This window comes from Salvelinus fontinalis, chromosome 10 (genome assembly GCF_029448725.1).
Source record: "Salvelinus fontinalis isolate EN_2023a chromosome 10, ASM2944872v1, whole genome shotgun sequence".
In the NCBI taxonomy this organism is placed as follows: Eukaryota; Metazoa; Chordata; class Actinopteri; order Salmoniformes; family Salmonidae; genus Salvelinus; species Salvelinus fontinalis.
Genome location: NC_074674.1, coordinates 14,652,911 through 14,676,839, shown reverse-complemented (window position 1 = coordinate 14,676,839; position 23,929 = coordinate 14,652,911). Strand labels below are relative to the sequence as shown.

The window sequence follows — 23,929 nt, the reverse complement described above, 5'->3', positions numbered from 1 at the left end:
TGTCCAGGCCCTGAAGCAGCAAAGCAGCCCCAAACCATGATGCTCCCTCCACCAGACTTTACAGTTGGGATACGTTTTTGATGTTGGTATCCTGTGCCTTTCTTTTCTCCACACATTGTGTTGTGTGTTCCTTGCAAACAACTCAACTGTAGTTTCATCTGTCCAGAGAATATTTTGCCAGTAACACTGTGGAAAATCAAGGTGCACTTTTGCAAACTTTAGACGTGCAGCAATGTTTTTTTTTAGACAGCAGTGGCTTCTTCTGTGGTGTCCTCTCATGAACACCATTCTTGTTTAGTGTTTTACGTATCGTAGACTCGTCAACAGAGAAGTTAGCATGTTCCAGAGATTTCTGTAAGTCTTTAGCTGACACTAGTATTCTTCTTAACCACATTGAGCATTCTACGCTATGTGTTCTTGCAGTCGTCTTTCCCTTACGGCCATTCGTAGGGAGAGTAGCAACAGTGCTGAACTTTCTCCATTTATAGCCAATTTGTCTTACCGTGGACTGATGAACATCAAGGCTTTTAGAGATACTTTTGTAACCCTTTCCAGCTTTATGCAAGTCAACAATTCTTCATCTTAGGTCTTCTGAGATCTCTTTTGTTCGAGGCATGGTTCACATAATGCAATGCTTTTTCTGAATAGCGAACTCAAATGTTGTGTGTTTTTTATAGGGCTTGGCAGCTCTAATCAACATCTCCAATCTCGTCCTATTGATTGGGCTCCAGGTTAGCTAACTCCTGACTCCAATTAGCTTTTGGAGAAGTCATTAGCCTTGGGGTTCGCATACTTTTTCCAACCTACACTGTGAATGTTTAAATGATGTATTCAATATAAATAAGAAAAATACAATAATTTGTATTTGTTATGAGTTTAAGCACACTGTGTTTGTCTATTGTGACTTAGATGAAGATCAGATCAAATTTTATGACCAATTTATGCAGAAATCCAGGTAATTCCAAAGGGTTCACATACTTTTTCTTGCCACTGTAGGTCGCATACATGCACACATACAAATTCACACACGAATATTAAAAACGCATTCAAATAAACACAGAGATGAGCAATTCCAAGGTAACGGAATTATGCTGAGACTTTTTTCACAATGTACGCCAAACAAAAACCAATGATTGCAAAATTAAACAAACCATTACAACTCTATGCACAGTGACTACTTTAAACAATTTCCACTGAACATTTTACAAAAACACATTTACTTGAAGAACAGTACAGATTTAACGTTTGGTAACAGATATATTACACACACACACACACATTGTATTTGTTTACAGCCACATTGAATATGGTTGTTGAGAAGCTATGATTTCTCCAGTTCATCCCTATAGGCCCAGTGTCAATCACTTCTCACAAACCTGCAGTCACTGGAATGGAATGTACATGGCCAACTGCACATTGCTATGTTAATTCCATTACATATGGCAGGGCTATGGCAGCCCTTGTTCAATATTCTACAATTGGAGAATCTGTTTTCCCACAGTCCCACCCATTAAGTGCCAACAAACCAATCAGAGCTGTCAACAGGGGTATGGGGTCTGTCTGCCTGCCTATCGGCTCTTTCACTGCAGATGAGATCACTACACTGCCTGAAACACCAGAGCGTGCTTTGACTCAGTTATGGCTATCATAAACTTTATCCAATCAACATCTAGACTGCAACATCGCTTGTTTCGTAGTCTGCTGAGCATCATAATCTACTTTTACATAGTTGCTTTTCTCCGCGATTACGGCTACAGGAAAGCCTACACATATCTAGCGAAAATGCTTGATGAGGGGAGGGATAAAACAGTTATTGACATGATTGTGTTATTTTCTCTGTTGATTTGAAGCCACACAAAACGTCCCTAGTACACGCAAACAAAATGCTCCATTTCTCTACACTGCGCAACTATCTGTCATCATTTTTTGTATATGTATTTGTATTTATTAATGATCAAGGCAGCAGCTACTCTTCCTGAGGTCCAGCAACATTAAGGCAGTTATATACAATAAAAAATATTACATTACATTACATTTCATAACACTTTTCACAACACATTAAGTGTGTGTCCTCAGGCCACTACTATACTGCCACATATTTACAATACAAAATCTGTGTGTGTGTGTGTATGCGTGTGTCTGTGCTTGTGTGTGTCTTTCTTCAAAGTCCCCACTGTTCCATAAGGTGTATTTTTTTATTCTGATTCTACTGCTTGCATCGGTTACCTGATGTGGAATAGAATTCCATGTAGCCAAAGCTCTATGATTTACTGTGAACTCATAGTCTGTTCTGGACTTCTGGTGGCATATCTTGTGGGATATTAATGGATGTCCAAGCTGTGTGCTAGTAGTTATTTTATATATATTTTTTCACCTTTATTTAACCAGTTAGGCTAGTTGAGAACACGTTCTCATTTACAACGGCGGTTAAAGGGGGGAATCATTGTTTTCAAAATAAAAATAGTTCTTACTTTCAGCTTGTCCCAGGCGTGTTGTGTTCCCTCCCCACCGACAACCCTTGCCAAAGCTGTGGAAAGATGCAAATATGAAGAAAAATAAAATCTGTTATATAAATGTGTCTCCATAAACACTTTTTTCCATTTGTGGTTCTAAATGTCTCATGAACAAGATTATATATTTTAATTACATGTTTAATTAAAACATGAATGTATATGTCAATAATGTACATTGAATTAAATATACTATAACATCATATTAATATGTTATAGTATTAACCTGTCTAGCCCCAGCGTTCCGCTAGCGGAACTCCTCCCACATTCCACTGAAAAGGCAGAGCGCGAAATTCAAAAAATATTTTTTAGAAATATTTAACTTTCACACATTAACAAGTCCAATACAGCAAATGAAAGATACACATCTTGTGAATCCAGTCAACATGTCCGATTTTTTAAATGTTTTACAGCGAAAACAGCACGTATATTTATGTTAGCTCACCACCAAATACAAAGAAGGACAGACATTTTTCACAGCACAGGTAGCATGCACAAAGCCAACCTAACTAACCAAGAACCAACCAAACTAACCAAGAAACAACTTCATCAGATGACAGTCTTATAACATGTTACACAATAAATCTATGTTTTGTTCGAAAAATGTGCATATTTGAGGTATAAATCAGTTTTACATCACAGCTACTGTCAAAAATAGCACCGAAGCAGCCAGAGTAATTATAGAGACCAACGTGGAATACCTAAATACTCATCATAAAACATTTCGTAAAAATGCATCGTGTACAGAAATGAAAGACAAGCATCTTGTGAATCCAGCCAATATTTCAGATTTTTTAAGTGTTTTACAGCGAAAACACAATATAGCATTATATTAGCTTACTACAATAGCCTACACACAACCGCATTCATTCATCAAGGCACGTTAGCGATAGCAATAGGCACGTTAGCGTTAGCGAATAAACCAGCAAAAGATATCAATTTTCACCTACCTTCATAAACCTTCCTCAGATGACAGTCCTATAACATCAGGTTATACATACACTTATGTTTTGTTCGAAAATGTGCATATTTAGAGCTGAAATCAGTGGTTATCCATTATGCTAATGTAGCCTCTTTTTCCCAGAATGTGCGGATATTTCTATTAGACTCTCACCTATTCTGACCAAATAGCTATTCATAAACATTACCAAAAAATACATGTTGTATGGGAAATGATAGATCCATTAGTTCTTAATGCAATCGCAGTGTTAGAATTCTAAAAATATCTTCATTACGACATAAGGCTTATGTTATAGCGAGAGAGTGGCCAAAACCGGGGCGCAAAACTACTAGTATACAGTTCGACAGATATATGAAATAGCATCATAAAATGTTTCTTACTTTTGGTGATCTTCCATCAGAATGTTGGACAAGGGGTCCTTTGTCCAGAACAGTCGTTGTTTGGATTTAGAACATCGTTTTCCCCTCTTGAATTAGCCAGCACACTGGCCAAGTGGCTCGAAGCTCTCCTTTCTGAACAAAGGCACACAACGCAACACGCCTAACGTCCCGAATAAATTTCAAAAATCTAATAAAACTATATTGAAAAAACATACTTTACGATGATATGGTCACATGTATCAAATAAAATCAAAGCCGGAGATAGTAATCGCCTATAACGACAGCTATTCCGATGGCAAATCCAGGACCAACTTCGCGCCTTCCTGAAAACATAAAATGGGTGACACGTCATTCCAAGAGGACGTATTCCATCTCAGACCAAGATAATCACTCCATTTCTTCTCTCACTGCATCTTGACATCCTGGGGAAGGTGTATTACGTGCATGTATACTCATACGTGTCATGCCCATTTATAGGCAGGCCCTTGAACAGAGCATCATTTTCAGACTTTCCACTTCCTGGTTTTACTCACAGACAAAATTCAAACGGTTTTAGAAACTAGAGAGTGTTTTCTATCCAATAGTAATAATAATATGCATATTGTACGAGCAAGAATAGAGTACGAGGCCATTTAAATTGGACACGTTTTTCCCCCAAAGTGTAAATAGCGCCCTCTATCCTCATCAGGTTAACCGAAACTGTGTGCAATTGTATAGCATACCTGTGGTCTGGTAAGAAATTAAGACAACGAGTGCAAGCTTGAAAGAGGCCATCATAAGTCAGTCTCTTTCAAAGACTACTTGGAAAATGAATAACCGCTCAATGTAGGACTGGGGTATAGACAGGGGCCAGCTGCCACAGAAAGCCATGCCAATCAGAGCTTGACAGAAAACCACAGGTTGAAGTGTGATAAGCTATTTGTATTCTCTTTGGTATTGCGGAACTGAGTTGTACAAAAGTAATGAGGGTCCCAATTCAATATAAGCTGTAACTTTTGTTTCAGTATCTGGATGCTATAACAAAACCCACGTTTTATTTATGTATTTAATTTCACCATTATTTAACCAGGTAGGCTAGTTGAGAACAAGTTCTCATTTACAACTGCGACCTGGCCAAGATAAAGCAAAGCAGTGCAACACAAACAACAACACAGAGTTACATATGGAATAAACAAACATACAGTCAATAATAAAATAGAAAAAGTCTATATACAGTATGTGCAAATGAGGTAGGATAAGGGAGGTAAGGCAATAAATAGGCCATAGTTGCGAAATAATTACAATATAGCAATTAAACACTGGAGTGATAGATGTGCAGAAGATGAGTGTGCAAGTAGAGATAATGGGGTGCAAAGGAGCAAAATAAATAACAGTATAGGGATGAGGTGGTTGGATGGGCTATTTACAGATGGGCTATATACAGGAGCAGTGATCTGTGAGATGCTCTGACAGCTGGTGCTTAAAGTTAGTAAGGGAGATATAAGTCTCCAGCTTCAGTGATTCTTGCAGTTCATTCCAGTCATTGGCAGCAGAGAACTGGAAGGAAAGGCAGCCAAAGCAGGAATTGGCTTTGGGGGTGACCAGTGAAATATACCTGCTGGAGCGCGTGCTATGGGTGTGTGCTGCTATGGTGACCAGTGAGCTGAGATAAGGCGCGGCTTTACCTAGCAAAGACTTATAGATGACCTGGAGCCAATGGGTTTGGCGACGAATATGAAGCGAGGGCCAGACAACGAGAGCATACAGGTCACAGTGGTGGGTAGTATATGGGGCGTTGGTGACAAAGCGGATGGCACTGTGATAGACTGCATCCAATTTGCTGCGTAGAGTTGTCAAGGATCGGTAGGATAGTCAGTTTTACAAGGGTATGTTTTGCAGCATGAGTGAAGGATGCGTTGTTGCGAAATAGGAAGCCGATTCTAGATTTAATTTTGGATTGGAGATGCTTAATGTGAGTCTGGAAGGAGAGTTTACAGTCTAACCAGACACCTAGGTATTTGTAGTTGTCCACATATTCTAAGTCAGAACCGTCCAGAGTAGTGATGCTGGACGGGCGGGCAGGTGTGGGAAGCGATTGGTTGAAGAGCATGCATTTATTTTTACTTGCATTTAAGAGCAGTTGGAGGCCACGGAAGGAGAGTTGTATGGCATTGAAGCTCGTCTGGAGGTTAGTTAACGCAGTGTCCAAAGAAGGGCCAGAAGTATACAGAATGGTGTCGTCTGCGTAGAGGTGGATCAGAGAATCACCAGCAGCAAAAGCGAGTCAACCCAAGGATTGAACCCTGTGGCACATCGATAGAGACTGCCAGAGGTCCGAACAACAGGCCCTCCGATTTGACACACTGAACTTTTTCTGAGAAGTAGTTGGTGAACCAGGCAAGGCAGTCATTTGAGAAACCAAGGCTATTGAGTTTTCCAATAAGAATGTGGTGATTGACAGAGTCAATTGTAACAGTATTGTCTTTTATCGATGGCGGTTATGATATCGTTTAGGACCTTGAGCGTGGCTGAGGTGCACCCATGACCAGCTCGGAAACCAGATTGCACAGCGGAGAAGGTACGGTGGGATTCTAAATGGTCGGTGATCTGTTTGTTAACTTGGCTTTCGAAGACCTTAGAAAGGCAGGGTAGGATAGATATAGGTCTGTAGCAGTTTGGGTCTAGAGTGTCTCCCCCTTTGAAGAGGGGGATGACCGCGGCATCATTCCAATCTTTGGGGATCTCAGACAATACGAAAGAGAGGTTGAACAGGCTAGTAATAGGGGTTGCAACAATTTCGGCGGATAATTTTAAAAAGAGAGGGTCCAGGTTGTCTAGCCGGGCTGATTTGTAGGGGTCCAGATTTTGCAGCTCTTTCAGAACATCAGCTATCTGGATTTGGGTGAAGGGGAAATGGGGGAGGCTTGGGCAAGTTGCTGTGGGGGGTGCAGGGCTGTTGACCGGGGTAGGGGTAGCCAGGTGGAAAGCATGGCCAGCCGTAGAAAAATGCTTATTGAAATTCTCAATTATTGTGGATTTATCGGTGGTGACCGTGTTTCCTAGCCTCAGTGCAGTGGACAGCTTGGAGGAGGTGATCTTATTCTCCATGGACTTTACAGTGTCCCAGAACTTTTTGGAGTTTGTGCTACAGGATTCAAAATTCTGTTTGAAAAAGCTAACCTTTGCTTTCCTAACTGCCTGTGTATATTGGTTCCTTACTTCCCTGAAAAGTTGCATATCGCGGGGGCTATTTGATGCTAATGCAGTACGCCACAGGATGTGAACCAAGGGCTATATCTGTTCCTGGTTCTACATTTTTTGAATGGGGCATGCTTATTTAAGATGGTGAGGAAAGCACTTTAAAAAAATAACCAGGCATCCTCTACTGACGAAATGAGGTCAATATCCTTCCAGGATATCCGAGCCAGGTCGATTAGAAAGGCCTGCTCGCTGAAGTGTTTTAGGGAGCGTTTGACAGTGATGAGGGGTGGATGCAGGCAATGACGGCAGTGATCGTTGAGATCCTGGTTGAAGACAGCAGAGGTGTATTTGGATGGCAGGTTGGTTAGGATGATATCTATGAGGGTGCCCGTGTTTATGGATTTGGGTTGTACCTGGTGGGTTCATTGAGCACGAGCTCTGAAGATAGATGGGGGGCAATCAATTCACATATGGTGTCCAGGGCACAGCTGGGGGCAGAAGGTGGTCTATAGCAAGCGGCAACAATGAGAGACTTGTTTCTGGAAAGGTGGATCTTTAAAAGTAGAAGCTCAAATTGTTTGGACATAGACCTGGATAGTAAGACAGATTGCATCTCCGTCCCCTTTGGCAGTTGTTCTATCTTGTCGGAAAATGCTATGGGTTTTTGGTGGTCTTCCTAAGCTAGGATTCAGACACAGCTAGGACATCCGGGTTGGCAGAGTGTGCTAAAGCAGTGAATAAAACAAACTTCTAATGTTAACATGCATGAAACCAAGGCTTTTACAGTTACAGAAGTCAACAGATGAGAGTGCCTGGGGAATGGGAGTGGAGTTAGGCACTGCAGGGCCTGGATGAACCTCTACATCACCAGAGGAACAGAGGAGGAGTAGGATAAGGGTATGGCTAAAAGCTATAAGAACTGGTTGTCTAGTACATTCGGAACAGAGAGTAAAAGGAGCAGGTCTCTGAGCATGGTAGAATAGATTCAAGGCATAATGTACAGACAAAGGTATGGTAGGATGTGAATACTGTGGAGGTAAACCTATGCATTGAGTGACAATGAGAGAGATATCGTCTCTAGAAGCATCATTTAAACCAGCTGAGGTCACCGCATGTGTGGGAGGTGGAACTTAAGGGTTTGCTAAGGCGTATTGAGCAGGGCTCGAGGCTCTACAGAGAATTAGGAAATAATCACTAACCAAAACAGCAATGGACAAAGCATATTGACATTAGGGAGAGGCATGCGTAGCCGAGTGATCATAGGGGTCCAGTCAGTAGCTCGGCGGGCTGGAGACACGGCGATTCAGACAGCTAGCAGGAGGGCCTTAGAGGGACGTTGCGACGGAATAAGTCTGTTGTAGCCCCCTCGTGCTGTTGCGTCGGCAGTCTAGTCGTGATGGATCAGCAGGGCTCCGTGTGGTAAAAAGGGTCCAGGCCAATTGGCAAAATAGGTATAGTGGCCAAAGAATTTGTCCGATGGGCCTCTTCAGCTAACAGTCCAATATGTTCTGGACTACCGATTACGTCGGTAGTCCAGTCGTGATGGAATCGGCAGGTCTCCGTGTCAACAGTAAAATGGGTCCAGGCCAATTGGCAAAATAGGTATTGTAGCCCAAGGAGTGGCTGATGGACCTCTTCGGCTAGGCGGGGGATGGGCCTAGCAAAGGCTAGTTACAGGCTAATTGGTTCTTGCTTTGGCATGGAGACGTTAGCCAGGAGTGGCCACTCGGATAGCAGCTAGCTATCTGCGATGATCCAGGTGAAAAGGTTCAGAGCTTGCAGTAGGAATCTGGAGATAGTGTCACGAATCCCGCTTCCTGAGTCTGGGTTTGCCTGTGTGTCTGTCCTGGAGTGTGTTTCAGGTGTCCTGGAACGCACCCTGTCTGGTTGCCGGGCGAATTAGCTCATTGGGAGATTGATTTCACCCGCACCTGTTTCCCGTCAGTAATCTGCACACCTGTCCTGATCATCATCTCTACCCTTCAAAAGCTCTGACCTGACTTCCATTCCCTGCCGGATCGTTAACCATGAACAGTATGTTGTGCCTGAGTACCAGACTCCAGTTGGATAGAATTTGTTTTGTTGTTTTCATTTACGTATTGCTTGCCTTGAACTTACCTCCGTTTGTTTTGCCTTCAGTTACTCACCTGGATCATTCACTCCATTCCCGCCTGGTTGACAGAGGATACTACTACTACATTGGATTTACCTATTTCCTCTCATCTACTCACCACCGCTGCCCGCTACGCCATCTGGATATATCTACCTTTTCACATTTCACTGTAAATAAATACTCACCTTCTTCCTACGCTCCTTGTCCTGGTCTGCTTCTGGGTTCGATCTTGAAAGATCGTGACAGATAGGGAGAAAAATAAGTCAGATTTGCTCTGGTTTGAGTAACGCTCTGTGCAGACTGGCAAGAGTTGTCAGGGCTAAAGGTTAGCTGATGACCGCTAGTTAGTAGCTAGTTAGCTGGCTAGCTTCTGTTGGGGGCTCAGGTTCAAAAGTAAAGAAAATAGCAGATCCACACCACATTGGGTGAGGCATATTGCAGGAGAGTATGTTGAAGTTAAGGTTAAGGAAAATATTGAAAAAAGATATGCGAAGAAAAAAGTTATAGAAAGATATATGCACTGGACACGACAAGATGAGGACAAAGATGTCTGACTGATACCCTATCTTGGAACAAGTTTAAACAGCATGTCAATACTTCTTACAAAAACTCTCTCTCTCCTCTACTTTGAGCCATGAGAGATTGAAATATATTTCATTAATGTTAGGTCTCTGTATTGCCTTGTTCTGAGACAATTGTCCCTCTTTGTGGCACCTGACCACACGACTGGACAGTAGTCCAGGTGCAACAAAACTAGGGCCTGCCTTGTTGATAGTGTTGTTAAGGCAGAGCAGCACTTTATTATGGACAGTCTTCTCCCCATCTTGGCTACTGTTGCATCAACATGTTTTGACCATGACAGTTCTCAACTTGCTCAATTTCCACATGGTTTATTTGAGGTTTAGGGTTTAGTGAATGATTTGTCTCAAATAAAATGCTTTTAGTTTTTGAAATATTTAGGACAAAATTATTTTTTTGCCACCCACTCTGAAACTGACTGCAGCTCTTGAATAAGTGTTGCAGTGATTTCACTCGCTGTAGTAGCTGACGTGTATAATGTTGTGTCATCTGCATACATAGACACAGTGGCTTTACTCAAAGCAGTAAAGATTGGAAAAAATAAGGGGCCTAGACAGCTGCCCTGGGGAATGCCTGATTCTAACTGGATTATGTTGGTGAGGCTCCCATTAAAGAACACCCTCTGTGTTCTGTTAGACAGGTGACTTTTTCCACAATATAGCATGGGGTGTAAAGCCATAACACTTACGTTTTTCCAGCAGCAGACTATGATCGATATTGTCAAAAGCCGAATTGAAGTTTAACAAAACAGCTCCCGGTATTTTTATCATAAAATTCTCTTAGCCAATCATCAGTCATGTGTGTAAGTGCCGTGTATGTTGAATGTACAGATCACTCACTCCCATGATGTCGGAGTTTTTAGATAAACTGAAAGCTAACTTTGCAACGAGATTTGAGGTGGTGCAGTTTGTTATAGGGACCCGTTCTCTACTGATGCGGGGGGAGAGAAACTGCTTGTGATATTTCATTTGTTTTATTTGTTTAACCTGTCTAGGATCAGCGTGGCGCTAGCGGCACCCCCCCCCCCCCCCCACTGAAAAACCAGTGCCGCGAAATTCAAAAAAAATATTTTTTTAAAATATTTAACTTTCACACATTAAAGTCCAATACAGCTAATGAAAGACACAGATCTTATGAATCCAGTCAACATTTCCGATTTTTAAAATGTTTTACAGGGAAGACACAATATGTAAAGATGTACATCTATTACCTAAAAACACATTAGCATAATCCACCATCTTTTATTTGTCCACCAACACCAGTAGCCATCACCAATTCGGCTAAACTAAGATATTTATAGCCCCTAACCAACAAAAAAACTCATTAGATGACAGTCTGATAACATATTTATGGTATGGGATAGGTTTTGTTAGAAAAAAGTGCATATTTCAGGTATATGGCATAGTTTACAATTGCACCCACCATCACAAATGGACTAGAATAATTACAATGAGCAACGTGTTTACCTAACTACTAATCATCAAACATTTCGTAAAAATACACAGCATACACGAATCGAAAGACACAGATCCTGTGAATACAGACAATATTTCAGATTTTCTAAGTGTCTTACAGCGAAAACACAATAAATCGTTATATTAGCTTAGCACATAGCAATTAGCAGCCCAGCATTGATTCTAGCCAAAGTGAGCGATAAAAGTCAACATCGCCAAAAGATATTAATTTTTTCACTAACCTTCTCAGAATTCTTCCGATGACACTCCTGTAACATCACATTACAACATGCATATACAGTTTGATCGAAAATGTTTATATTTAGCCACCAAAATCATGGTTAGACAATGTGAAATGTAGACAAGCTGGTAAAGAAAACGTCCTTGCGCCACTTAGACAGTGATCTACTCTTATACATAAATACTCATAAACGTGACTAAAAAATATAGGGTGGACAGGGATTGATAGACAATTTAATTCTTAATACAATTGCGTTATTACATTTTTTAATTTATCCTTACTTTTCAATACAGTTTGCGCCAAGCGAAGCTACGTCAAAAAACATGGCGTCCTAAGCCACTAAAATGTTTCGACAGAAACACGATTTATCATAATAAAAATGTCCTACCTTGAGCTGTTCTTCCATCAGTATCTTGGGCAAAGGATCCTTTCTTGGGAGAAATCGTCTTTTGGTGGAAAGCTGTCCTCTTGCCATGTGGAAATGTCAACTACGTTCGGGATGAACTGAAAAGCGTGCCCAACTTTTCACATCGTTGCAAAAATAAATGTCCCAAAATCGCACTAAACGGATATAAATTGCTATAAAACGCTTTAAATTAACTACTTTGTGATGTTTGTAACTCCTATAACGAGTGAAAAGATGACCGGAGAAATATAACAGGCTAAACTAACGCTTGGAACAGGAGAGGGTCGGTGTCTTCCACGCGCGTTACGCAGCAAGAAAAGACTTGCTAGCTAAAGGTTTTTTTCATTTGTAGGGCCTGTGAACGAGCAATCGAGCCCGTTGGAATCGTCATCACGTAAAGGCATCCAGGGGAAGACGTAAGAAGTGTCCGTATAGTCATAGCAACGACAGAGCCCTTTTAAATGACTTCAGAAAAGTGGCCAACGTTTCTCAAATCTGACTCCATGTCAGGGAAATTGCTGTAGAATGGGCTCTGTTCCACTTAGAGACAAAATTTCAACTCCTATAGAAACTATAGACTGTTTTCTATCCAATAATAATAATAATATGCATATTGGACGATCAAGGATTTTGTGGGAAGCCGTTTAAAAAATTAGCCACATTAGCATAAATAGTCTAAACAGCGCCCCCATCCCCAACAGGTTAAATTTGTTAAAAAATCACTAACCTGTTTTTGCTTTCTCATTCGGGGGTATTGTGTGTAGATTGATGAGGGAAAAAATGATGTAATCCATTTTAGAATAAGGCTGTAACATAACAGAATATGGAAAAAGTCAAGGGGTCTGAATATTTTCCAGATGCACTGTAAGTGCAAATGTGTTCCATTATTTGATGCACTGAATCAGGCTAAGGTTAAAACACTTAACATTTTCTTTTGATAACATTTAATACATTTTAAAAAAGTGCTTTATGACTATGATTGTGTTTGTACATTGTTTTTTATACCGGTCTTAGGCAAAGTAGTCCCATGTAGAAAATGTCTGGCCCTCCTGTAAATAACCCTTTTCAAATCTGGCCCCTGTTGGAATATACTGTAGTCAAATAGCCCTGACATATGGTGTGTAAGAGTTGGATACAATTTCCTAGTCTCTTAGAGGTGCAGTGCAGCGTGGAATTATAGACATTGAAAGCTGCTAGGACCACATGATCCCCAATCCCCTATGCACACACACTCACACTCACATGTTCCTGGACTTCCTGTCTTCCTTTTGGCTCCATCTAACCATTACAGACCATCTGCTGCAGAACACAAACATACACACACACCATGCCTGCAGAGAGAGTCCGGTGCGCCAGAACTGTGCTGCGTTTTGTGACACTTTGGCAGAAAACAACCCTTTAATGGTCAGAGAATGACAGAAGAGAGAGGAGAGGAAAGAGGGAGACTGGGGGAGAGAGGGGAGGGGGGGGGGTGGAGAAGACGTTGAAAGATACGAGTGGGGATAGAGCAACAGAGGAAGGAGTGAAGAGTGAATAGAGTGACAGTTAAGAGGAAACAGAGCAACAGAGGAGAGGGGGATCGGAGAGGATACGGAGGAGGAAAAGAGCAACCAAGAAGAGGGGGAGGAGGAGAGGTTCTGTGTTGGGTTGCCAGGCAACCAGGCATTGTGCGGTCTGAGGGGCAAGGGGGATGAGCGTAGAGGATGGGGGGAGGAGAGGAGAGAGGGATGTCATGTTTCCACTGTGAGAAGAGATGTCAGGGTGATCGACGGACAGGTGATACTGGCATCGTGGCTACTTCCTCTATATCTGTCGATAGAGAGTAGTGAACTGCACCCAAATATAGAGAGACCCATTTACACACACGCATACGCATAGAGGCGTGCAAACTCGTAGGCATATTCAAAGATACACATACGCGCATCATTATTTTAGTACCAAGAACACCAGACATCTACACCAGGGAGGAAGAGGAGGAATTACTATGGCTAATATTCACTCTCATTGAAAGCAGGTCTAAGAAGCGGTAGATTTGTTCTATGAGCTCTATTTTTATGCGTCCCATTCTTAAATTTCGTTTTAGCGGGGCTTTTTTACTTTCGGTTTTGTACACCAGCTTCAAACAGCTGGAATTACTATTTTTGGTTATGGGAAAAGATATTACAGAGCAGTTTAGATGGTACAATGATTCTCTATACCAGGGTTTCCCAAACTCGGTCTTGGGGGGGGCCCCGGGTGCACATTTTAGTACTGCTCTACTACACAGTTGATTCAAATAACCAACTCGTCATCAAACTTGGGAGGGTTGCATCTTTAAATGGCACATTGTCCACAAAACACAATCGGATTAATAAAATTTCCCCAACTCGGAGGTCATTCATTGAGCATGCTTTTTAGTCCAGGACGAGGCTTAATCTGTGTCACGGGAACTGGTCATGGAAAAGCATGCGTATTACTCTTTAACTCATGATTAGTCATTTTTCTGTCTGATAGTGTTTATTAATGTTGCCCCCCTTGAAGAGGAAATCCAGGAATTGAAAAACAACAAGCGGTCACCCCATAACTTGTTCGGTAATCTGCTGGGGGATAGGGCTAGAGATATGTACTGTAGGCACTGCCCTATAAACCTGAATTTGTGTCAGAGCCCTTGCAGTAATCTCAAAGGTCAGTTAGCCTCGGTTCGCCTATGCTTTGCAGTTTCTCTTTAGCTAGCCGCTAGCTGCTATTGTTGGCAAATGTAAACGAAGGCTGTCATATGTTCCTCTTTATTGTTCGGCGTAGTTTTATGGTCTCATGTTAATGTGTCTGACCTATTACTCCCTTCCTCTCTTTGTTTCTCTCTCCCTCTGTCTCTGTCCCTGTGGTATATGGAATGGGACATTGTGTGAGCTTTAAGTATTGCTTGCAGTGTTTTATTTGATAACTTGTGTTTGAATTCACTATACAGTACATTAGATGAATTGTGCCAATTAAGTTTTTTAAAATCTCTTTCTCTCTCTCTCTTGCTCTCTCTGCTCCCGCTCTCTCTCTTTCTGTCTCTCTCTTGCTCCCGCTCTCTCTCTGTCTGTCTCTCTCTTTCTCTCTGTCTCTCTGTCTCTCTCTGTCTGCCTCTCTCTCTTTCTGTCTCTGTCTCTCTCTTGCTCTCTCTGCTCCCGCTCTCTCTCTTTCTGTCTCTCTTTCTTTCTGTCTCTCTGTCTCTGTCTGTCTCTCCATCTCTTTCTGTCTTTCTCTCTCTATCTCTGGCTCTCTCTCTCTGTCTCTGTCTGTCTCTCCATCTCTTTCTGTCTTTCTCTCTCTATCTCTGGCTCTCTCTCTGTCTCTTTCCCTCTGTCTCTCTGTCTTTCTCTCTCTGTGTCTCTGTCTGTCTCTCTGTCTTTCTCTCTCTCTGACTCTCTGTCTCTCTTTCGTTCTGTCTGTCTCTGTCTTTCTGTCTCTCTGTCTTTCTGTCTCTCTGTTTCTCTCTCTCTCTGTCTCTCTCTCTTTCTGTCTATGTCTGTCTCCCTCTGTCTCTGTCTGTCTCTTTCTCTCTGTCTCTGTCTGTCTGTCTCTCTCTCTCTCTCTCTGTCAATTCAATTCCATTTGCTTTATTGGCATGACGTAGCAATGTACATATTGCCAATTCTTGCTTTGGATATTTACAATATGAAAATAATAAGAATCAAAATTGTCAATGGGACAACAGTAACAACAATAACCAAAGGTCAAAATAACCATACATTCAACAATAACAATAAGCATACAGTAGAGTACATGTGCAGGTTTATTGGTCTGTCAGACACTGTCCCTCAACTTATGGCAGACAGCAATGTAGTGCGCTGCCAACCCACAGCTCTCTGCATCCTCCCCCAACAGGACGGGAAGCCTAATCTCATCAGAGAGATCTTTGAAACCTTGAATAACGGTTTCAAATTTGTGGAAATGACACTAATTGTTTTATATTTTTTACATTTTGTGGAAATGCAGCTCTGTCTTCAGGTTCTGCTGTTGTGCAGTGGTTGCACAGCCTTTCCTCTACAGGGAGCCATGTTTTCCTGTGTCTACCCTTCTCAATGGCAAGGCTGTGCTCACTGAGCCTGTACTTTGTTTAGGTTTTTCTAAGGTTTTGATCAGTAACCACCGTCAAATATTTAGCAACGGTGTACTGTCGATTTAGGGCCAGATAGCACTGCATTTTGCTTTGTGTTTGTTTCGCAATAAGTAATGTAGTTTTGTTTTGACTTTGTTTTGACTGTGTTGTAATTTGGTTTATTCTGATTGATTTTATGTTCTGGTCCTGAGGCTTCAGTATGTTAGTAGAACAGGTTTGTGAACTCAGCCCCAGGACCAGCTGGATGAGGGGACTCTTTTCTTTGCTCAGCTCTTGGCATTGCAGCGCTTGGTAATGATATGAGAGGGGGTCACTGTATTTTAGCTGTTTCCAAAACTTAATTGCTCTTTTTGGAGATGTATTTATTAGTGGATATTGGCCTAATTCTGCCCTGCATGCATGTCTCTCTCTCTCTCTCTGTTTCTCTCTCTCTGTGTCTCTCTCTGTCTCTGTCTATTTCTGTCTATGTCTCTCTCTGTCTCTGTCTATTTCTGTCTATGTCTCTCTCTCTCTCTCTCTCTCTCTCTCTATCTCTCTATCTCTCTCTCTCTCTCTGTCTCTCTGTCTCTCTCTCTGTCTCTCTGTCTCTCTGTCTCTGTCTCTGTCTCTCTCTCTGTCTCTCTCTCTGTCTCTCTCTCTCTCTGGTCTGTCTCTCTCTGGTCTGTCTATGTCTGGTCTGTCTGTGTCTGTCTCTCTGTCTGTCTGGTCTGTCTGTCTGGTCTGTCTCTCTGTCTGTCTGGTCTGTCTGTGTCTGTCTCTCTGTCTGTCTGGTCTGTCTGTGTCTGTCTCTCTGTCTGTCTGGTCTGTCTGTCTGGTCTGTCTCTCTATCTGTCTGGTCTGTCTCTCTGTCTGTCTGGTCTGTCTCTCTGTCTGGTCTGTCTCTCTGTCTGTCTCTCTGTCTGTCTCTCTGTCTGTCTCTCTCTCTGTCTGTCTCTCTGTCTCTCTCTGTCTTTCTGTCTCTTTCTCTCTCTGTCTTTCTGTCTCTTTCTCTCTCTCTGTTTCTTTCTGTCTTTCTGTCTTTTTCTCTCTCTCTCTGTCTCTTTCTCTCTCTGTCCCTGTCTTTCTGTCTTTTTCTCTCTCTCTCTCTCTGTCTCTTTCTCTCTGTCTGTCTCTTTCTGTCTGTCTCTATCATTCTCTGTCTCTTTCTGTCTTTCTGTCGCTCTCTTTATCTGTCTCTCTCTCTCTCTTTCTCCCTCCCTCCCCCCTTCCCCTCTAGCTGATCTCCAGTGATGCAGATGGAGCCATACAGAGAGCGGGCCGCTTTCGAGTGGAGAATGGCTCATCAGATGAGGTGAGGACCCCTATACACAGACACACGCACACACACATACACACGAACACACGTACACATTTGCGTTTGAGAAATCTATGGACATAAGTAAATGCATGGATACTCAGTTCTTTATTTGGATCCTCAATGACCTAAACAGTACATGACGCATGGAATGACACTTACACACACACACGCACACAGTCATGGGACATATGGCTGGGCCCAGTGGGGACATGATGATCACAGTGTGTGTGTTTGTGCATCTGTTACTCAGTGCTCTGAGGAATCACCAGAAGGGGAGTTCAACCACAGTGGAAATAAGGAACTTCAATATTCAAAATGGTCTGTATCCTTAACAGTAAACAGACAGGTAGAATCTCTTTGAATACAGTCAGACACAGACAGTGCTCATCCCATAGAAATATACTTTGTCATATAGTGTATGTGGACAACAGCTCATCTAAAATCTCATGGGCATTAATACGAAGTTGGTCCCCACTTTGCTGCTATGGCAGCCTCCACTCTTCTGGGAAGGCTTTCCACTAGATGTTGGAACATTGCTGTGTGGACCTGCTTCCATTCAGCCACAAGAGCATTAGTGAGGTCGGGCACTGATGTTGGGCGATTAGGCCTGGCTCGCAGTCGGTGTTCCAGTTCATCCCAAAGGTGTTCGATGGGGTTGAGATCAGGGCTCTCTGCAGGCCAGTCAAGTTCTTCCACACCAATCTCGACAAACCATTTCTGTATGGACCTCGCTTTGTGCACAGGGACATTGTCATGCTGAAACAGAAAAGGGCCTTCCCCAAACTGTTGCCACAAAGTTGGAAACACAGAATTGTCTAGAATGTCATTGGCATAGTGTTAAGATTTCCCTTCACTGGAACCAAGGAGCTTAGCCCAAACCACGAGAAACAGCCCCAGACCATTATTCCTCCTCCACCAAACTTTACAGTTGGCACAATGGTGAAGAGTGAGTCATCACTCCAGAGAACGCATTTCCACTGCTCCAGAGTCCAATGGCAGCGAGCTTTACACCCCTACAGCCGGCGCTTGGCGTTCCACATGGTGATCTTAGGCTTGCTCGGCCATGGAAACCCATTTCAGGAAGCTCCCGACTAACAGTTCTTGTGCTGATGTTGCTTCCAGAGGCAGTTTGGAACTCTTCAGCACTCGGCGGCCCCATTCTGTCAGGTTGTGTGGCCTACCACTTCGTGCTGAGCCGTTGTCGCTCCTAGACATTTCCACTTCACAATAACAGCACTTACAGTTGACCGGGGCAGCTCTAGCAGGGCAGAAATTTGACTAACTGACTTCTTGGAAGGTGGCATTCTATGACGGTGCCACGTTGAAAGTCACTTAGCTCTTCAGTAAGGCCATTCTACTGCCAATGTTTGTCTATGGAGATTGCATGGAGGTGTGCTCTATTGTTTACACCTGTCAGCAATGGGTGTGGCTGAAATAGCCAAATCCAGTCATTTGATGGCGTGTCCACATACTTTTGTATATATAAAGTAGATATACAGTATAGTTCCGTGTGGCTCAGGTAGTAGAGCATGGCGCTTGCAGTCCCATGGTTGTGGTTTTGATCCCCATGGAGGACCAGTACTATGGTCATGTGACAGGAAAATATAGGTATTTGGCCATGCTCACCAGCGATGGTTTTGACATCCTGAAATGGATCAACTTACCTCTTTCCCCTAGTATAAAATGTTATTTTCTATATATTTTTTTGCATACAATATAGGTCAGTATTTTGTATTATTTACTTTATACAGTCTTTTTTTGTTGCTGATCTTTATCAAGGGATCCAATAATTCCGGACTCTTGGGCGTGGACTCAACAAGGTATCAAAAGCGTTCCACGGGGATGCTGGCCCATGTTGACTCCAATGCTTTCCACAGTTGTGTCAAGATGGCTGGATGTCCTTTGGGTGGTGGACCATTCTTGATGACTCTGGGAAACTGTTGAATGGGAAAAACCCAACCGCGTTGCAGTTCTTGACACACTCAAGCCTGTGCACCTGGCACCTACTACCTCCCCTCCTTCGAAGGCACGTCAATCTTTTGTCTCGTCCATTCACCCTTTGTAGGGCACACATACACAAACACATTTAAAATCCTTCTTTAAGCCGTCTCCTTCCCTTCGGCTACGCTGATTGAAGTGGATTTAATAGGTCATATCAATAAGTAGTCAACGCGTTCACCTGGATCCACCTGGTCAGTCCGTGTCATGGAAAGAGTAGGTGTTCATAATGTTTTGTACACTCAGTGTAGTCTGGTGTTATGGGTAAGATGGTTAATAACAACCTAGTAGAATTGGGATTCCCCTGTCCTCTTTTCTCTGGGGATCAAATCCAATGTTATTTGTCACTTGCGCCGAATACAACAGGTGTGGACCTAACAGTGAAATGCTGACTTACAAGCCCTCAACCCACAATAGAGTTTTAAGAAAAAAAAAAGAAAAAATAATAAGAGATAAAAGTAACGAATAATTAAAGAGCAGCAGTACAATAACAATAGCGAGGCTGCTGTTAGCGTCCGTTTCCTTGTTCCTTGTCAATCATTGGTGAAATTAGCATTATGACAAGATATTTCATTCAATCATTCAAAAACCTTTATTAATGCAATTGCAGGCAGAAGTTGACAATTAGGAACGTAGCACGCGTGTTTCCCGGGTAAGTTCTGCATCGAACAAAAGGTCTCAAGTTGTTTTGTTAAACCCTAAGTCCAGCCCTGGTGATGTCACTACCGACGTCATTACCTTTTTACTCCTGAGACCAAAACCGTGCCTATAAAGCTATATAAACAAGGCTTTTAGTGTTATCTAAAAACTTAGCGGTAAATGTCCACTCCCCAAAGTGGATTTATTGTGGAATGTTTGACTAGTCTTATCTCCTACACTCTCCTGCAGAGTTCTGTCTCAGTCACACATTTCTCAGAGGGGTCTCTTTACAAGAGAGAGAGAACTAGAAAACAACTGTGGAACAATTCTAAACCTCTATAATGAATATATATATTGTTAATCTGTAGTCTAGGACCTTATAAATGTAAGGAGGGTCTTATAACCCCTCCCCTTCTATTAATACAACATACGCATAATCATTTATTCTAATAAATCAAACATTTTGCTACAGCCCTTATCATGACCCCTAGGTGAACCCGACACTATATACAGGGGGTACCGGTACAGAGTCAATGTGTGGGGGCACCGGTTAGTCGAGGTAATTGAGGTAATATGTATATGTAGGTAGAGGTATTAAAGTGACTATGCATAGATAATAACAGAGAGTAGCAGCAGTGTAAAATAGATGGTGGGGGGGGGGGGGGGCAATGCAAATAGTCTGGGTAGCCATTTGATTAGATCTTTAGGAGTCTTATGCCTTGGTGGTGGAAGCTATTTAGAAGCCACTTGGACCCAGACCTAGCGCTCGGGTACCGCTTCCCATGCGGTAGCAGAGAGAAAAGACTATGACTAGGGTGGCTGGAGTCTTTGACAATTTTTAGGGCCTTCCTCTGACACCGCCTGGTATATAGGTCCTGGATGGCAGGAAGCTTGGCCCCAGTGGTGTACTGGGACATACGCACTACCCTCTGTAGTGCCTTGCGGTCGGAGGCCGAGCATTTGCCATACCAGGCAGTGATGCAACCAGTCAGGATGCTCTCGATGGTGCAGCTGTAGAACCTTTTAAGGATCTGAGGACCCATGCCAAAACTTGAAGCTCTCAACCTACTCCACTACAGCCCCGTCGAAGAGAATGGTGGCATGCTCGGTCCTCCTTTTCCTGTGGTCCACGATCATCTCCTTTGTCTTGATCACGTTGAGACGCTGTTGTCCTGGCACCACACGGCCAGGTCTCTGACCTCCTCCCTATAGGCTGTCTCGTCATTGTCTACGTGTCATTAGCCAACTTAATAATGGTGTTGGAGTCGTGCCTGGCCGTGCAGTCATGAGTGAACAGGGAGTACAGGAGGGGACTGAGCACGCACCCCTGAGGGACCCCCGTGTTGATGATCAGCGTGGCGGATGTGTTGTTACCTACCCTTACCACCTACGGGCAGCCTGTCAGGAAGTCCAGGATCCAGTTGTAGAGGGAGGTTTTTAGTTTAGTGTTTAGTGATGAGCTTTGAGGGCACTGTGGTGTTGAACGCTGAGCTGTAGTCAATGAATAGCATTCTCACGTAGGTGTTCCTTTTGTCCAGGTGGGAAAGGGCATTGTTGAGGGCAATAGAGATTGCATCGTCTGTGGATCTGTTGGGGCAAATTGGAGTGGGTATAGGGTTTCTGGGATAATGGTGTTGATGTGAGCCATGACTAACCTTTCAAAGCACATCGTGGCTACAGACGTGAGTGCTACGGGTCGGTAGTCATTTAGGCAGGTTATCGTAGTGTTCTTGGACACAGGGACTATGGTGGTCTGCTTGAAACATGTTGGTATTACAGACTCAGACAGGGAGAGGTTGAAAATGTCAGTGAAGACACTTGACAGTTCGTCAATGATATGTGTGTGTGTGTGTGTGTAGTGTGCTTTTGTGTACATACGTGTGTGTGGTCTGTGGGTGTCTGTGAGGCTTAGCTTCAATAGGATGAATCCACAATGGGACAGCCACTCAATGAGGAGGAGGTGCATCGATCAGTGGGCAGAGGGCTTAATGTTAATATTGATGACAGGGGGATCTACTGATGACAAAGGAACTCTTCTTCTGTGGCCAGACTAAGCAATGATGTGTGTGTGTTTTGAAGGTCAGTCTGTAGAATAATGTATGCGTTTATTGGCGTAAATCAGTGTGTGTGGCCCCTGGGTACAGAGACCCTAATGAGTCATGCTGTGACCATTTATGCTGACGTGTGTTGAAATATGCGTACGTGCATGCGTGTGCGTTTCACTAACCCAGAGTGTGTCTCTGTGTGGGTGTGCGTACATTTGTGCGTGGTGCGTGTGTGCGCGTATGTGTGTGTGTGTAGCCGATGGACTACACCCCGGGAATCTGGAGAAGAACCGATGTCCATTTGGAGAACCCAGAGTACCACACCAGATGGTTCTTCAAATACTTCCTGGGAAAAGGTCCGTTCTGCTCCACAACTCTCTGTCTCACACACACACACACACACGCCTAACCTAATTCTGACCCTAACCCTAATTGTATCACTTACCCCTAAGCCTAAAATATTTTTTTCCCTTGTGGCCCACTTTCCTTTTATTATCCTTGTGAGGACTTATGGTCTCCACAAGGATTGTAAAACCAAAAACACACGCACACACACACACACACACACGCACACATGCAGGGGGATAACAACATTAACATCTGACTGGCTCCGTAGTCAACATGAGCGGCCAGCAGCCTCCGGAGAACCTAGTCGTGACGGTCGTTAAAAAAGCGTTACCCTCCTCCTCCTTCCATCTTCCTTCTTCAGAGCCCTCGCTTCTTCGGACAGGTGTGGGTGTGCGTGCGTGTGTGCCGATTATTCAAGCACAAGAAAACAAGACCCCAGGCCTAAGTGAACTGTTAACAAATCAGGATGAATACCATAGAGGGACTGAAGGAAAGGAAGGGATGGAGAGAGAGGAGAGTGAGCGAGAGGAAGATAAAGAGAAATGGATGGAGTCAAGGAGAGAGAGAGAGAAAAAGAGAGGGAGAGCGGAGTTCTTGTTTTTAATTAGGTTTGTTGGGTCTGGTCAGTGTTATGTCTGAATATGTTGCCGTGTCAACCGGACAGAGACAACACCAATCGGCATTCAGCTCCCTCTAAGGGTTTTGTTATGTCTGTCTCACACGCACAAACACACATATATTCAAGCAGAACACACGCAGGCAAACACACCCTACTCAACATTCCATATAGGAAACACTAGGCCTCACTGTGGTGGCAACAACTAATTCCTGCTAGAAATTGACAGACACTGTAATGAACTCTTATGACCACACAACAAAGGACAAAGTCAACAATTGAAGAGTTTTGGAACAAAACACTATATCCACCAATTTTTCTCATTTGTGTTTTTTTGAAAATACTTATTTTCCACCATAATTTGCAAATAAATTCATTAAAAATCCTACAATGTGATTTTCTGGATTTTTTTCCCCTCATTTTGTCTGTCATAGTTGAAGTGTACCTATGATGAAAATTACAGGCCTCTCTCATCTTTTTAAGTGGGAGAACTTGCACAGTTGGTGGCTGACTAAATACTTTTTTGCCCCACTGTATATATATTTAAATACAGATCTCTCATTGCTGTATTGCAATTCTAAACAGCAGTCACTGTGAAGTCTAAAAAGGGAGAGGAAAAAAAGTACCTGCCGGTAACTTACAAATTGAAGCATACAGGTGTTACGATGCGTCACATGATCGGAGAGTTAAAAAAAATTGTGCAACAACAATAAACCTAAAATGTCTTATTGGACAAGTTTGGATAGTGCTCCGATTCGGAACATTTTCTTCCGTTTCATGCCTAGTGAACACGACCGAAGGGTCCCACACAGTAGAGTGTCTGGCAGTGTGTGACAGTTTGTGTGTGTTTTCTCCCCCCAGTCCACCAGAATTACGTTGGTACGGATGCAGAGAAGAACCCCTTCTACCTGTCTGTGGTTCTGTCTGACCAGAACAACCAACGGGTCCCTCAGTATAGAGCCATCCTCTGGAGGAAGACAGTAAGTCTGACTTTATGCACAGATCTGGGATCAGCTCACCTTAAAAATTGGTATCTGTGCAAGTTGGCTTTAGAAACAGATCTGGGATCTGCTCA

The 23,929-nt window shown here is 43.0% G+C and overlaps 1 protein-coding gene across 5 annotated transcripts in view; it reads left to right on the top strand.

Moving 5' to 3' along the window:
- LOC129863668 (GTPase-activating Rap/Ran-GAP domain-like protein 3) overlaps positions 1–23,929 on the top strand; it is a 165,598-nt gene that overhangs the window by 84,992 nt on the left and 56,677 nt on the right. For all 5 annotated transcript variants that reach the window (XM_055935799.1, XM_055935798.1, XM_055935801.1 and 2 more), the window contains exons 3-5: positions 17,128–17,202; positions 22,147–22,246; positions 23,716–23,834. In XM_055935799.1, the coding sequence (XP_055791774.1) occupies positions 17,128–17,202; positions 22,147–22,246; positions 23,716–23,834 (294 nt within the window). The remainder of the gene's footprint in view (positions 1–17,127; positions 17,203–22,146; positions 22,247–23,715; positions 23,835–23,929) is intronic.